Source organism: Mirounga angustirostris, unplaced genomic scaffold, assembly GCF_029215605.1.
Source record: "Mirounga angustirostris isolate CCGP_5_RB_7025 unplaced genomic scaffold, mMirAng1.0.hap1 SCAF_4, whole genome shotgun sequence".
Lineage (NCBI taxonomy): Eukaryota > Metazoa > Chordata > Mammalia > Carnivora > Phocidae > Mirounga > Mirounga angustirostris.
The window spans coordinates 37,351,267-37,365,768 of NW_026991712.1; the positions used below are offsets into that span (position 1 = coordinate 37,351,267).

Consider the following 14,502-nt stretch of genomic DNA (forward strand, 5'->3'; position numbering starts at 1 on the left):
AAATGTACAAGTTGAGATGAGTGACCAGAGCAGACACCTGTCCAATAAGAAACAACGAAGTAAGTATCCCAGCAAGCAAATGTAATGTAATCGATAATTACCTTAATAAAAGGGGGGGGGCAGCCAGCAAGTAGATGCCATCAAATAGGTCTGGTAACAGTTAGAGGGGAGTACCACATCCAGAGGGCTTTAAGTAAGGAAAAGCCTCCAGAATCTACGGCAGTCTGAAAAGGTAAATTCATAACTTCAGTATCTGTTTTTTTGTTTTAATATTCTGAGAAAGAGAGCAAGCACACACATGAGTGGTGGGAGGAGCAGAGGGAGAGGGAGTGCAGAGCCAGACACAGGGCTTGATCTCACAACCCTGAGATCATGACCTGAGCTGAATCAAGAGTTGGAGGCTCAACTGCCTGACCGATTCCAGGCTCCCATGACCTTAGTCTTTGATGAGACAGGGAATGTAGCTCAGTAGAACAAACAGACATCTAGTAACTCAAATGACAGGTAAACATGATAACTTGGCCAACTCAAGTAGAAATTCAATCAATAAGAGTTAAAGCACATAGTCAAAGCAGAATTAACTGCAAAGGTGAGTCGATACTACCTGACTATGTATTCCTTAAATCACCCTCAGATTAGGGATAGTATCAAACTCAAGGCTGAAAAAAAATGGAAAGGTCAAGTGTTCTAGCTATAATTAAGAGTAAGGTAGGTGTGGAATATCAAGTAGGCTCTTAAAGTGAAGAATTACTAAAAAGTGACTACTTCTTATGGGGAAAAGATCTACAAAAGCAGGTGAATCAGATAGGGAAAAATGATGAGTTCCACTTTCCAATTTACAACTAATATGAACCTAATATCACATGAAATTTTCAAATGTTGTCTCTCATAGTCAATTAAATTTTAATAAAACAGAATAAAGCTGGGGCACCTGGGTGGCTCAGTCAGTTAAGCATCCGCCTTCGGCTCAGGTCATGAACTCAGGGTCCTGGGATTGAGCCCTGCACTGGGCTCCCTGTTCAGTGGGAAGTCTGCTTCTCCCTTTCCCTCTGCCTTTGCCCCTCCCCCTGCTCTTGATTGAGCATGCTCTCTCTCTCAAATAAATAAAATCTTTAAAAATAAAAGAAACAGAATAAAGCTGTTTCTAATTATAAAACTTGTCACAGGACTTTTGTTTAGCAAAGGCAAAAGAAAATGTGAAAAGCAAGGTATGTGAGATTTGACTCAGTCAGAGGTGAGGAATGAGGCTGCAGAGGGCCCAGGTCCTAAAGGGCCATACCAGGAGTGTTTTGTTTTGTTTTGTTTTTAAAGATTTTATTTATTTATTTGACAGAGAGAGAGAGATAGCCAGAGCAGAAACACAAGCAGGGGGAGTGGGAGAAGGAGAAGCAGGCTTCCCACGGAGCAGGGAGCCCGATGCGGGGCTCGATCCCAGGACCCTGGGATCCCATGACCTGAGCCAAAGGCAGATGCTTAACGACTGAGCCACCCAGGCGCCCCCTAGGAGTGTTTTAAGTTTATCCTGAGGGTGATGAGAAGCCAATGACAATTCCTGAATAAAAGAGTGATGGAGTCACTCTTGCCTTCTGGGTGCAGTGTTTACAAAGGGTGAGCCCACAGGGGCTTGAGTAGACACAGGAAGGGAAGGTAGCTAAATCCAGTCCTGGCAGGAACAAGAGATGAAGGGCTTCAGAGGAAGGCAGGGAAGAGAGCATGAAGCCACCTCCTCAGGAGTCTTCCAACCACAAACCACTGAACTGACCCCAGCCCCAATCCCACCATCAGGATTTGCCATAGTCTTGTCAAGATGGTCCACAGGACACAATGCCAGTTACTCAATCTGCTCAGTGTCTTATTGAACAAATGCCCTAACACATGACTCATCAGGGCCTTCAAGCACAGTCATTCCCATATCCTGAGATTCAGAATCCAGAGGTTTAGCTATCTGATTTCACTGCTTCCATGCCATTCCTTCTTGAATATGCCCAAACATTAAAATTTAAGTATTTATTCCACACAGGCAGACACACATACACTTCTGCCTCAGGCTGTCATGCTAACTGAAATGCTTCCCCTTAGCGATCTGTGTCCATGTGTATGTTAAAGGCCCACAGCTACTCCATCCATCCATCATCCATCCATTCATCCATTCTCAACAAGACAGGAAGTTCTGACCAGTCAGGCCCCAGGGTTCACAGAAAGGTTCTCCAACTCATTCAAAAAAATGAAGAGGAGGGAACACTACCAAACTCATTTACAAAGCCAGCATTACATCCCGATACAAACAAAGCCAGATAAGGAAATCACAAGAAAACTAAGAGCCAATATCCCAAATGAAAATAGATGCAAATATTCTCAATTATGTAGTAGCAAATCAAATTCAACAGTACATTAAAAGGATCATTCACAATGATCAAGTGAGTTTTATCCCTGGAATGCAGGGATGATTCAAAATATGCAACTCAATTAATGTGACACATCATATTAATGCAATGAAAGGAAAAAAAATGTAATAATCTCAATCGACACAGAAAAAGCATTTGACAAAATTAACATCTGTTCATGAAAAACTCTGAACAAATTAGGTATAGTACAGAAGAAATGTACCTCAACATAATATAGACCTTAAATGACACACCCACAGCTAACATCATACTCAATGATGAAATAAGACAAAGGTGCCCACTCTCACCACTCCCATTCAAAATAGTCCTGGAAGGCCCAGCCTGAGCAATTAGGCAAAAGAAAGAAAGAAACAAAAGGCATCAGAACTGGACAGGAAGAAGTAAAATGGTCTATTTGCAGATGACATGATGTTACATAGGTTAGTTAGAAGCTAGGCATGAGCAGTGGAAGTCCCAAGTCCTTGAGGGGAGAAAGATAAAGTAAGCAGTTAGTTAGATATGAGCTGGAGGCAAGGATGGTGATAAATATCTTATACATTAGAAGCCCAAGGGCACAGTATCATGACCTTGTGGCTTAAAAGACCCTAGGGCTAAGAGACCAAGAGCCACAGGTGCAGAGCAGGCACTCTCCTCTTCCACCTCTGCTCCAAGGTAATGCCTAGACTCATTATAATGCAAGTGCTTTAAAGTTATAGCCCCCATTCAAGTACTAACGAGGCCCAACCCTGCTTAGCTTCCGAGATCAGACAAGATCGGGCGCGTTCAGGGTGGCACCAATGGGAAAAGAAAGGCTGCCATGTCGGTTCTGGTACAAACCTTGTAGGGTCAAAAACTCCCCCTGCAAACCTGTGGGAGGAGTCCCCCAAATGACTGGAAGCAGCCTCCATTAGAAACCACTCCATCCATGATGCAAGACCCCTGGTCACATAAGAAAGAACCCCTGTAGCCTCAGGGCTGTTGCCACCTCTTGTTCCACTGGCTCTCCCACCTTAAGAGTGTACTGTTGCTCTAATAAAGCTGCTTTCTGCTTTCACTTTGGGCACCGATCTCTAATTCTCTGTGCAGTGCCAAGACGGAGACACAACACTTTTCTCACTGACATATACAGAAAATCCTAAGACTCCACCAAAAAGACTATTAGATTTAATCAATGAATTCAGTAAAGTTGCAGGAAATTAACATACAAAAATAAACTGCGTGTCTATACACTAATGACAAATTACCTAAAAAATAAACAATCAATTCCATTTATAATAGCACCAAAAACAATAAAATACAAATGGATTTTACCAAGGAAGAGAAAGAGCTGTACAATGAAAACTGTAAGACAGTGACAAAAGAAATAGAAGAGAAAAATAAATGGAAAGATACCCCATGTTCATGGATTGGAAAAATTAATAATATTGTTAAAATGTCCATACTATGTGAAGCCATCCATAGATTCAATGTAATCCCTATGAAAATTCTAATGACTTTTTTTTAACAGAAATAGAAAAATTATCCTAAAATTTAGATGGAACGAAAAAAGACTGTGAATAGCAAAAACAATCCTGAGAAAGAAAAAGACAGAAGTATCACACTTCCTGATTTCAAGCCATGTTATAAAGCTATAGTAATTAAAACATTATGGTATTGCCATAAAAACATATACATGGACCAATGAACAGAATTGAGCCCAGAAATAAACCCATGCATATACAGTCAACTAGTATTTGGCAAGGGAACCATAAATACTCATAAGATAGTCTCTTCAATAAATGATAGGAAAATTGGATATTCACAGGTAAAAGAATGAAATGTGACCCCTATCTTACATCACTTATAAAAATTAACTCAAAATAGGGTGCCTGGGTGGCTCAGTTGGTTGAGCGACTGCCTTCGGCTCAGGTCATGATCCTGGAGTCCCGGGATCGAGTCCCACATGGGGCTCCCTGCTCAGCAGGGAGTCTGCTTCTCCCTCTGACCCTCCTCCCTCTCATGCTCTCTCTCATTCTCTCGCAAATAAATAAAATCTTAAAAAATATATATATATTTAAAAAAAATTAACTCAAAATAGATCAAAAACTTAAATTTAAAACCTGAAACCATAAAACTCACAGAAGAAAACATACAATATAAAAAGCTCTTTGACATGGGTCTTGGCAACAATTTTTTGGATATGACACTTAAAACACAAGCAACAAAATCAAAAATAAATGAGTAGATCTATATATACTAAAAAGCTTCTGCACAGCAAAGGAAATGATCAACAAAATGAAAAGGCAATCTATAGAATGGAGAAAATATTGCAAATCATTTGTCTGATTTATCTCATTATCAGGAGTTAATATCCAAAATATATAAAGAACTCCTACAACTTAATAGGAGAGAAACAAATAATCCAATTAAAAAACAGACAAAAGAACCTGAATAGACACTTTCCAAAGAAGACATTTAAATGGCCAACAAGTACATTGAAAAGGTGCCGAACATCACTAATGTTTAAGGAAATGCAAATCAAAACAGCAACAATATCACCTCACACCTGTTAGAATGGCTTTCATCAAAAAGAACTGATAAATGCTGGCAAGGATGTGGAGAAAAGGGAACCCTTGTGCACTCTTCTTGGGATTATAAACTGGTGCATCCACTATGGAAAGCAGTATGGAGATTCCCCCCAAAAATTAAAAATAGAACCACCATATGATCTAGAGATTCTGAATATATAGCCAAAAGAAAAGAAATCACCATGTGTTTTTTTAATTTTTTTATTGAAGAAATCACCATGTAAAGCGATATCTACACTCTCATGTTCACTCAGCATTATTTACAATAGCCAAGACATGGGAACAACCTAAGTGGTATTCAACAACAAATCAATGAATAAAGAAAATGGTGTGTGTGTGTGTGTGTGTGTGTGTATACAATGTAATACTATTGAGCCATAAAAAAAGGGAAATCCTGCCATTTACAACATGGATGAACCTTGAGGGCATTATCCTAAGTGAAAGAAGTCAGAGGAAGACAAATATTATTTCATATCCTTTATATGTGATATCTGAAAAATTTATAGAAAAAGAGAACAGATTTGTGGTTATCAGAGGTGGAGGATGGGGTGCAGGGTAACTAGATGATGGTAGTCAAAAGGTACAAACTTCCAGTTGTAATGTATCACATGATGACTATAATTAATGCTGCATGGTATATTTGAAAGTTGCTGAGAGTAGTTCCTAAAAGTGCTCATCACAAGGAAAAAAACGTGTGTGTGTGTGTGTCTATATGAGGCGATGGATGCTAACTAAACTTAATGACGTAATCATTTCACAGTACAGGTTAAGTCATTATGCTGTACACATTAAACTTATATAGTGCTGTATATCCACTATATTTTAATGAAACTGAAAGAAACAAAATAAATAAGGGGGGGAAATCACCATACTAGTTTAGTAACAGAAAAGTACTATAGTTTCATATAATCCTAATTCTTTTTTTCAAGATTTTATTGAAATTCAAGTTAGTTCGCATATAGTATATTAGTTTCAGGGGTAAAATTTAGTGATTCATCACTTACATATAACACCCAGTGCTCATTACATCAAGTGCCCTCCTTAATGCCCATCACCCAATTATACCATCTCCCCATCCGTGTCCCCTCCAGCAACCCTCAGTTTGTTCCCTATAGTTAAGAGTCTCTTACAGTCTGCCTCCCTGTCTTTATTTTTCCTTCCCTTCCCCTATGTCCATTTGTTTTGTTTCTTAAATTCCACATATGAGTGAAATCATACGATATTTGCCTTTCTCTGACTTATTTCCCTTACCATTATACTCTCTAGTTCCATCTACCTCGTTGCGAAAGGCAAGATTTCATTCTTTTTGATGGGGCTGAGTAATATTCCATTGTATATATACACCAAATCTTCTTTATCCATTCATCTGTCAATGGACACTTGAGCTCTTTCCATATTTTGGTTACTGTGGATAGTGCTGCTATAAACACTGGGGTGCATGTGCCCCTTTGAATCACTATTTTTGTGTCCTTTGGATAAATACCTAGTAGTGAACTCTTGCCTGTTAGGATATCTCTAAAATTAACTTTTCAGGGTGCCTGGGTGGCTCAGTTGGTTAAGCGACTGCCTTCGGCTCAGGTCATGATCCTGGAGTCCCGGGATCAAGTCCCGCATCGGGCTCCCTGCTTAGCAGGGGTCTGCTTCTCTCTCTGACCCTCACCCCTCTCATTCTCTCTTTCTCATTCTCTCTCTCTCAAAAATAAATAAAATTTAAAAAAAAAAAAAACTTTTCATGGCAAAGTTAGTCCTTTTTGCATCTGTTAACTAAAGATGGTCACCTAATTCCCTCTGTAGCAGTGGCAGCCCCACCTTACAACCAAAACAACAAGGATGAGAGTAAAAGAAAGAATCAATGGGCTTATGGAAAATAAAGATGTCTGACTGGTAGCCTCCTACAACTAAGTACCATCTCCTATCCCATAGTCACCGGTCACCTGAGACAGTTCTCACATGTACTGTTAATTTTGTAGTCCAAAGAACACCGTAACAATAAGAAAGACAAGCAAGCATTTTTGGTTTTTAAGCCCTTGTAACATGTAAGTTTACTGTTCAACTCCCAGGCATTCAACTTTCTAACACAGTTTCAGGAATACTCTAACATAAGGTCACTGAATGTAAGTGTATAATGTATGTACACAAAAACACTGCAAAAACAATTTGAGATCTGATCCAGTGAAATCCAGTAGTGGCCAACACTAAGAATAACGTAGAGTGCTACAGAAGTATACTCCAAGAGAACATAGCTCAATGGAAGGGGAGTCTCAGAACACTAGGGTCAATAAAAGATTTCTATGACAGAGGATTAGAAGAGAGGCACAGAGAACTTCTAGTGTAAAATGAGCTATTCTGTTCTGCTCATAAGATAGGGAATGCTGATTCCCAGGACATAAATGTACAAGTGAGGCTAAATAAACAGGATTCTGTTAGAGCATTCATCTGCCCTCCTCTCTTTATTCACTTAAACACAAAACAAGCCCAATCTATTACTCAGGATTGTACTCACATTCAGAAAATAATTAGTACATTCTTAATTCTTTAAACTGTACTCACAGAAAAATGAATAATTATGGGGTTTTTCATTTCTTAATAAATTATCACATACACTGTAACTTTCAATACTTGAACATGAGCTCAAGTGAAATGGAATATTTAAATTCAAAATTCATATCAATCAAAATTCATATAGGGGCACTTTAAAACTCACAAAATTCACAAATGTGAAGTCTTTTTACCCTAATTTAAATATCAAGAAGTCTTACCGGTATCTCTTAATGCAAACCTAACTCAACACATTTTTAAGACACGGATAAATTTATAGTCCATGCCTTATTGGAAAGAAAATTTTATAACAACTCAAAATAATATTTCAGAGCGTACTGGAGGTGTTTTGTAGATGTGGGAAAATAAGCAGTTTGCAAACAGAGGAATAGAAAAAGCATATCACTATACCACATCTTTTTCCTAAATGGTTAAAGAACTATTCAACAACTCCAAAACCCTTTTTATATGCACACCTGGGAAGAATACCATATCCGTAACTTTGCTCGGACTTACACTGATGTGGTTTTAGACCAGATGTTTAAATGTTACAGTATGTACATTTTCTTCCCCTCTTCTAAGGCAGAAGTAAAGTAAGAGGAATATTTGACTTCACTCCACAAGAGACCTATTTAATAGTTTGGCGGTTATGTAAGTAAAGGTAGCTTGGCTAAGTCAATGTTGACGACATACAGAACGACATGATCCTAATGAGTTGGAAAATATTGGCTCTCAAGAGAATAGACCAGATGCTACTGAGCTGAGAAAGCTACTGTATTATTGAATTTCATTTTTATGAGGTAAAATTTATTATTCAACCATTAAGGTATCCCATATGAAATCTTGCATAAAATACTTTTACAGTTACATTCTGGAAAGTAGATTTTTATTTTAACATTAAGACATCACTTAAATGAGGGATTCAAATGTCCATTTGACCACCTTCAGCATAGATTTTAAAGTCTGAAAGCAATTTCCCTATAAATACCAGATTATTGGAACTACACTGTGAACAAAACAATTAACTACCTGAATAAGGAAAAAGTGGTAGCAAGTTCTTGTTTTCCTGAACAAAAAAATGGCCATGTGTGATTTATATTTTATCTTCTGGAGAATGACAAAGGTTAGAATTTCAATGATTTCAGTACCATGAGAAACATGAACAAAAATATGTAATTCAATAATCCCAATTAATATATATTTCAAACTTTAACAGTTCTCCTTTATCCTTTATGATTTATTATCTTAATTAGACTTCTAATACTTGCTATTTTTTCACTAACTAATCGCTAATGGAGTAGCAAACTACCTTACTGTATTTCTGGTCTCATTTATCAGACAGAGAGTATGATGTAGCAGAAATCATAGTAACAGAAAGGTTCAAGGGACCATAAGCTTAACCAAATTAATCAGTGAGTATCTGTAGGATGATATTTAAGAAAAACACTAAATTGTTCTGAGCATAAATTTTCATCATGTGTAACACAGGATATATAACTTGCCAACATTAATATTACTGGTAGGAAGCCAGTGAAATTAATGCATTGAGAAACATCAACCTAAAAAAGGTGAGCCAATTCAGATGATTCAAGTAAGTTTTATGGTATCCAGTCCCTACAGCATGCAGCTCACTAGAGGAGAAATGCTTAGTAGACAGCTATAAAGTACATAAAAGTAGATAAAAGGATAAAGTTTCAAATTTCTATTATCCCACCACATTGCAACATCCATTTATAGATTTGTTGCTCCACTCCCCTTTGGAGTCCCTAGCAGAAGAGAGAATATATGGTTCATCATAGGTTTCTGTGAACTAGGTGTGGCCTCTTATAAATAGCTATTTAAAGGGGCACAATGCACAGTTTCTTAGTAAGTCCAAAGAAGTACACCTAATCGATACCCTGAATTTTATACTTCAGTCATCAAGTTCACTGTTCATTAACCTATTTACTCTTTTGCCTTACTCTTTGAATTTTCCTTTGCCCTATAACTTCTCAGCTCAAACACTGGATCATCAAGACCCCAATTCTGACAATGGTTATCACAGTCTCCAAGAACCTCGTATCCTAGAACAACCTCCATAAGTAGTATTCCCATATGTATGATTCCAGCAGGATTCTATATCCAGGAAAAGTAAAACAAATCAACTCCACAAACAATACTTTATTTTGTACTCACAAGAACTCTATGAGTAGGTAAGAAGATATTATCACCATTTTACAGATGAGAAAGTTAAATGAAACTCAATGAAACAAGTGACTTTCCTTTAGATATATAATTACTGACAGGATTTCCACACTACATTTCAGTGCTCTCTCCTAAATTTCAATTATTAAATAAGGAAAATATTCTTATCACCTAACATAGACAGTAAGACTTATACTACACCAATATCTATATATAATACACAGATTAATAATATTTGATGCATAAAATTAAGTCTCTAAGAAGCATAAGCATAGAGCTTTGCATTTTATTCTAATTTTTGGAAGAGCTGAGAAAAAAGTCATTGTAGCTTTACAGAACATGTATTACTATTCAATATTCACATTTTCTCTTAAAGACTCTTAGATAAACCATCACAAAATAGAAATAACTGATTCAACAAACTAAAGTCATCTCTTTTTATTGTGACATATTGTGATTGTAACATGGAGTTTGTTAAAGAAAACATCTTTTCTACCTAAAGGCATTTTGTAGATGTGATGCTTGAAATTAAATTTGATACTGCATTTCTGAAGCACCATTATTAATCCAACATTTAGAATGAGAAGACTGAGGCACAAAATTGTTGCATATTAAGAGCCAATGAAATTCAACATAACATTATTTGATTTTATACATACAGGCCTATTTAACAGCTTCAGTTATTAAAAGGAAAAAATACGGTATTAAATAGGCATTTTTATAAAATTAATCAAGATAGTAAAATTGTGAAATAATTCTATACTTGTAAAGCAAAAATAACATTGTTTCTGTCCTCAGTTTTCCTAAGTAAAAATGCAGCATAAATAGGACTTATAAAACTTGACTACCAAATTAATTTATTTCCTTTGAGTGATAAATTATTTTACTACTTGTCATTGGCCACTCTTCACTAAGAGTCTTATGTTATTATAATCAGGGAATCAATAACCATATTTTCTTAGCTATCAGGATTTCAGAATAAACATTCTTCATTTTTAAAATTTTCCAGAAATGTCCTACACTTCACTACATACAATGTATTTTGCCAGTGACACGGTGCCATACCCCAGCATATTTTCCAAAAAGACATAAATATCAATACTGTACCTTCTAGGTAAGGAATTTTAGAATTTGTAAAGCATGTCATTAATTATTTATTATCAAATTATTTGAACTCTCTCTTTGGGAAAATACTAGATTTTCTTTTAGTTATTCAGGCATTTCTCACATCCTCAGTTTCCCAAACTCAAAATTTCAAGAAGTAATTACATAGAAATTTAATTCCTATTCTCACCAATGAAAAAGAAGAGCAATAACTGTATTTACTAACAATGTACATCTTTCATGTTTATAAATATAATGATCATAATACTTTCACTACATTATATGCATTCTATTTGATTATATTTTGTACTATTCAAATCTTAGTGGTAACCAACAAAGTTAATTTCAAACCCAAATAAGTCACAACCTGCATTTAAATGAAATGGTAAAGTAGGAACTCAATTATAAATCTTTCTAAAAATGACAAAAATCAGTAACAGTTCAGTTCAGATATGACAATGTTGTTTTGATGGTAGTAGAGATAACACACAGAACTTTCTTACAAGCAGAATATGTTGCAGAATAGACATGGAGAAAAGAAAACGAGAAGGGAAAAATTTAATCTAGAAAGCATCACAGAAATTGTTGGTCTTGGAATCAAGCTGAGTTATAAGAGCAGGAAGGATTCTGTGATGTAACAAAGTTTGAAATAATTAAAACAGCAAAAAGTAAAAGAAAATGGACCAGTAACAAAGAAGAAACAAGGCATTCTAAATGATAATAAGATCCAATGTAAAGATATACCTAAAGCTATAATTAAGGAAAAATTAGACAAGTCACCATCTGTAAAGTGAAAAGACAACCAAAAGAACTGCAGAAAACATTTCCAAACCATATAGCTGATAAGGGACTTGTATCTAGAATATACAAAGATTCTCACAGCTTAAAACAAAAAGATAAACAGGCCAATTAAAAAATGAACAAGAGACTTGTACAGACATTTCTCCACAGGAGATACATAAATAGCCAATAAGCACATGAAAAGATGCTCATCATCATTAGCCATAATAAAGATGCAAATCAAAACCACAATGAGGCAGCACTACGTCATATGCTCTAGGATAGCTAGAACCAAAATGACAGGTAATAACAGCAGAGTGACGATGTGGAAAAACTCGAACATTCATATACTGCAGGTGGGAATATACAATGGCGTAGCTGCTTTGGAAAATAGTCTAGCAATTCCTCAAAAGGTTAACTACAGCCTTACCATATGATGCAACAATTCTACTTCTAGATATACAAACAAGAGAAATGAAAGCATATGTCCACACAAAAACTCATACACAAATGCTTATGGCATTATTCAGAATTGTCAAAAACAAAAATGTCAATCAACTGATGAATGGATAAACAAAATGTGATATATAGATACAAAGGAATCAACAATGAACAGAAATGATGTACTGATACAAGCTACAATATAGGCAAACTTCAAAAACAACATGCTAAGTGAAAGAATTCAGTCACAAAGTACTATATTTCATATGATCAATTTATATGAAATGTCCAGAACTGGCACATCCATAGAGGCCAAGAGCAGATTAGTGACTGCTTAGAGCTGGGTGGAGAGGAGGCTTGGGGAATGATGGCTAAAGAAAGTGGAACTTCTTTTGGGGTTCATAAAAGGTTCTAAAATTAGTATCGGTAATGGAAAGAGAACTCTTAATATACTACCAGGTAAATACTATGTACCTGAAAAGGATGAATTGATTGTATAGTATGTGAATTATACCTCAATAAAACTCTTTTTAAAAAAAAGATTTGGGGTACCTGGGTGGCTCAGTCGGTTAAGTATCTGCCTTTGGCTCAGGTCATGATCTCACGATCCTGGGATCCAGCCGGGCATCAGGCTCCCTGCTCAGGGGGAGTCTGTTTCTCCCTCTCCCTCTGCTCCTCCCTCTCCCCTGCTCATATACATACTCTCCCTCTCTCTCTCTCAAATAAATAAAATCTTAAAAAATATATATGATCATTTCAATAGTTGCAGAAAAACAAACAAACTACAACATCGATTCACAATAAAAACCCTATACAAAGTAAGTCTAGAAGGAACATACCTCACCATAATAAAGACCTTATATGAAAAGCCCACAGTCAACATCATACTCATAAGGTCAAGAACAAGACAAGGATGTCCATTCTCACCACTTTCATTCAACATACTACTGAAGTCCAAGCCACAGCAATTAGACACATAAAGAAATAAAAGGCATCCAAATCAGTAAGGATGAAGTAAAACTCTATTTGCAGATGACACAATACTATATATAGAAAACCCTAAAAATTCCACCAACAAATGACTAGAACTCATAAATGAATTCAGTAAAGTCACAGGACATGAAATGATCATACAGAAACCTGTTGCGTTCCTATACACTAATAATGAAGCAACAGAAAATGAAGTTAAGAAAACAATCCCATTTATAATTGCATCAAAAACAATAAAATACCTAGGAATAAACTTAAAGAGGTGAAAGATCTGGACTCTGGAAACTATAAAACAATGATTAAACTGAAGATGACACAAAGAAATGGAAAGACATTCCATGTTCATGGGTTGGAAGAACAAATACTGTTAAAACGTCTATACTACCCAAAGCAATCTACACATTTAATGTAATCCCTATCAAAATACTAACAGCTTTCTTCACAGAACTAGAACAAACAATCCTAAAATTTGTATGGAACCACAAAAGACCCTGAATAGCCAAAGCAATCTTGAAAAAGAAAAACAAAACTGGAGGCATCACAATTCCAGACATCAAGTTATATAACAAAGCTGTAATAATCAAAACGGAATGGTACTAGCATAAAAACAGACTCATACATCAATGGAACAGAATAGAGAACCCAGAAATGAACCCACAATTCTGTGCTCAACTAATCTTTGACAAAACAGGAAAGAATATCCAATGGAAAAGAGATAGTCTAGTCAACAAATAGTGTTGGGAAAACTGGACAGCAACATGTAAAAGAATGAAACTGGACCACTTTCTTACACCATACACAAAAATAAATTCAAAATGGATGAAAGACCTAAATGCAAGACCTGAAACCATAAAAATCTGAGAGAACACAGGCAGTAATTTCTCTGACGTCGGCCATAGTAACTTCTTTCTAGATAGATCTCCTGAGGCAAGGAAAACAAAAGCAAAAATAAATTTTGGAGGTTCCGTCAAAATAAAAAGCTTCTACACAGCAAAGGAAACAATCAACAAAACTAAAAGGCAACCTACAGAATGGGAGAAGATACTTGAAAATGACATATATGATAGAGGGTTAGTATCCAAAATACATAAAGAACTTATATAACTCAACACCCAAAAAACCACCCTGAAAATCAAATAACTGAAAAATGAGCAGAAAACATGAATAGACATTTTTCCAAAGAAGACATAGATGGCCAACAGCCACATGAAAAGATGCTCAACATCACTCATCATCAGGGAAAGGCAAATTAAAACTACAATAAGAGATCACCTCACACCTGTCAGATTTGGCTAAAATCAACAACACAAGAAACAATAGGTGTTGGTGAGAATGTGGGAAAGGGAAACCCTCTTACACTGTTGGTGGGAATGCAAACTGGTGCAGCCATACAGTAACAGTATGGAGGATCCTGAAAAAGTTAAAATTAGAACTACCCTATGACCCAGCAATCACACAACTGGGTATTTACACAAAGAATACAAAAACACTAATTCGAAGGGATGCATGCACCT

At 36.2% G+C, this 14,502-nt stretch overlaps 1 protein-coding gene across 16 annotated transcripts in view; it reads right to left on the bottom strand.

The window, feature by feature from the left end:
- The window catches only part of VPS13B (vacuolar protein sorting 13 homolog B), a 768,399-nt gene that overhangs the window by 597,421 nt on the left and 156,476 nt on the right, over positions 1–14,502 (bottom strand). Inside the window, exon 18 of one of the 16 annotated variants that reach the window (XM_064588065.1) lies at positions 109–224. The exons of the other annotated variants lie outside the window; for them this stretch is intronic. Within the exon in view, the coding sequence (XP_064444135.1) occupies positions 190–224 (35 nt within the window). The 3' untranslated portion in view covers positions 109–189. Of the gene's footprint in view, positions 1–108; positions 225–14,502 lie in introns of those variants that run through there. 16 annotated transcript variants of the gene reach the window in all.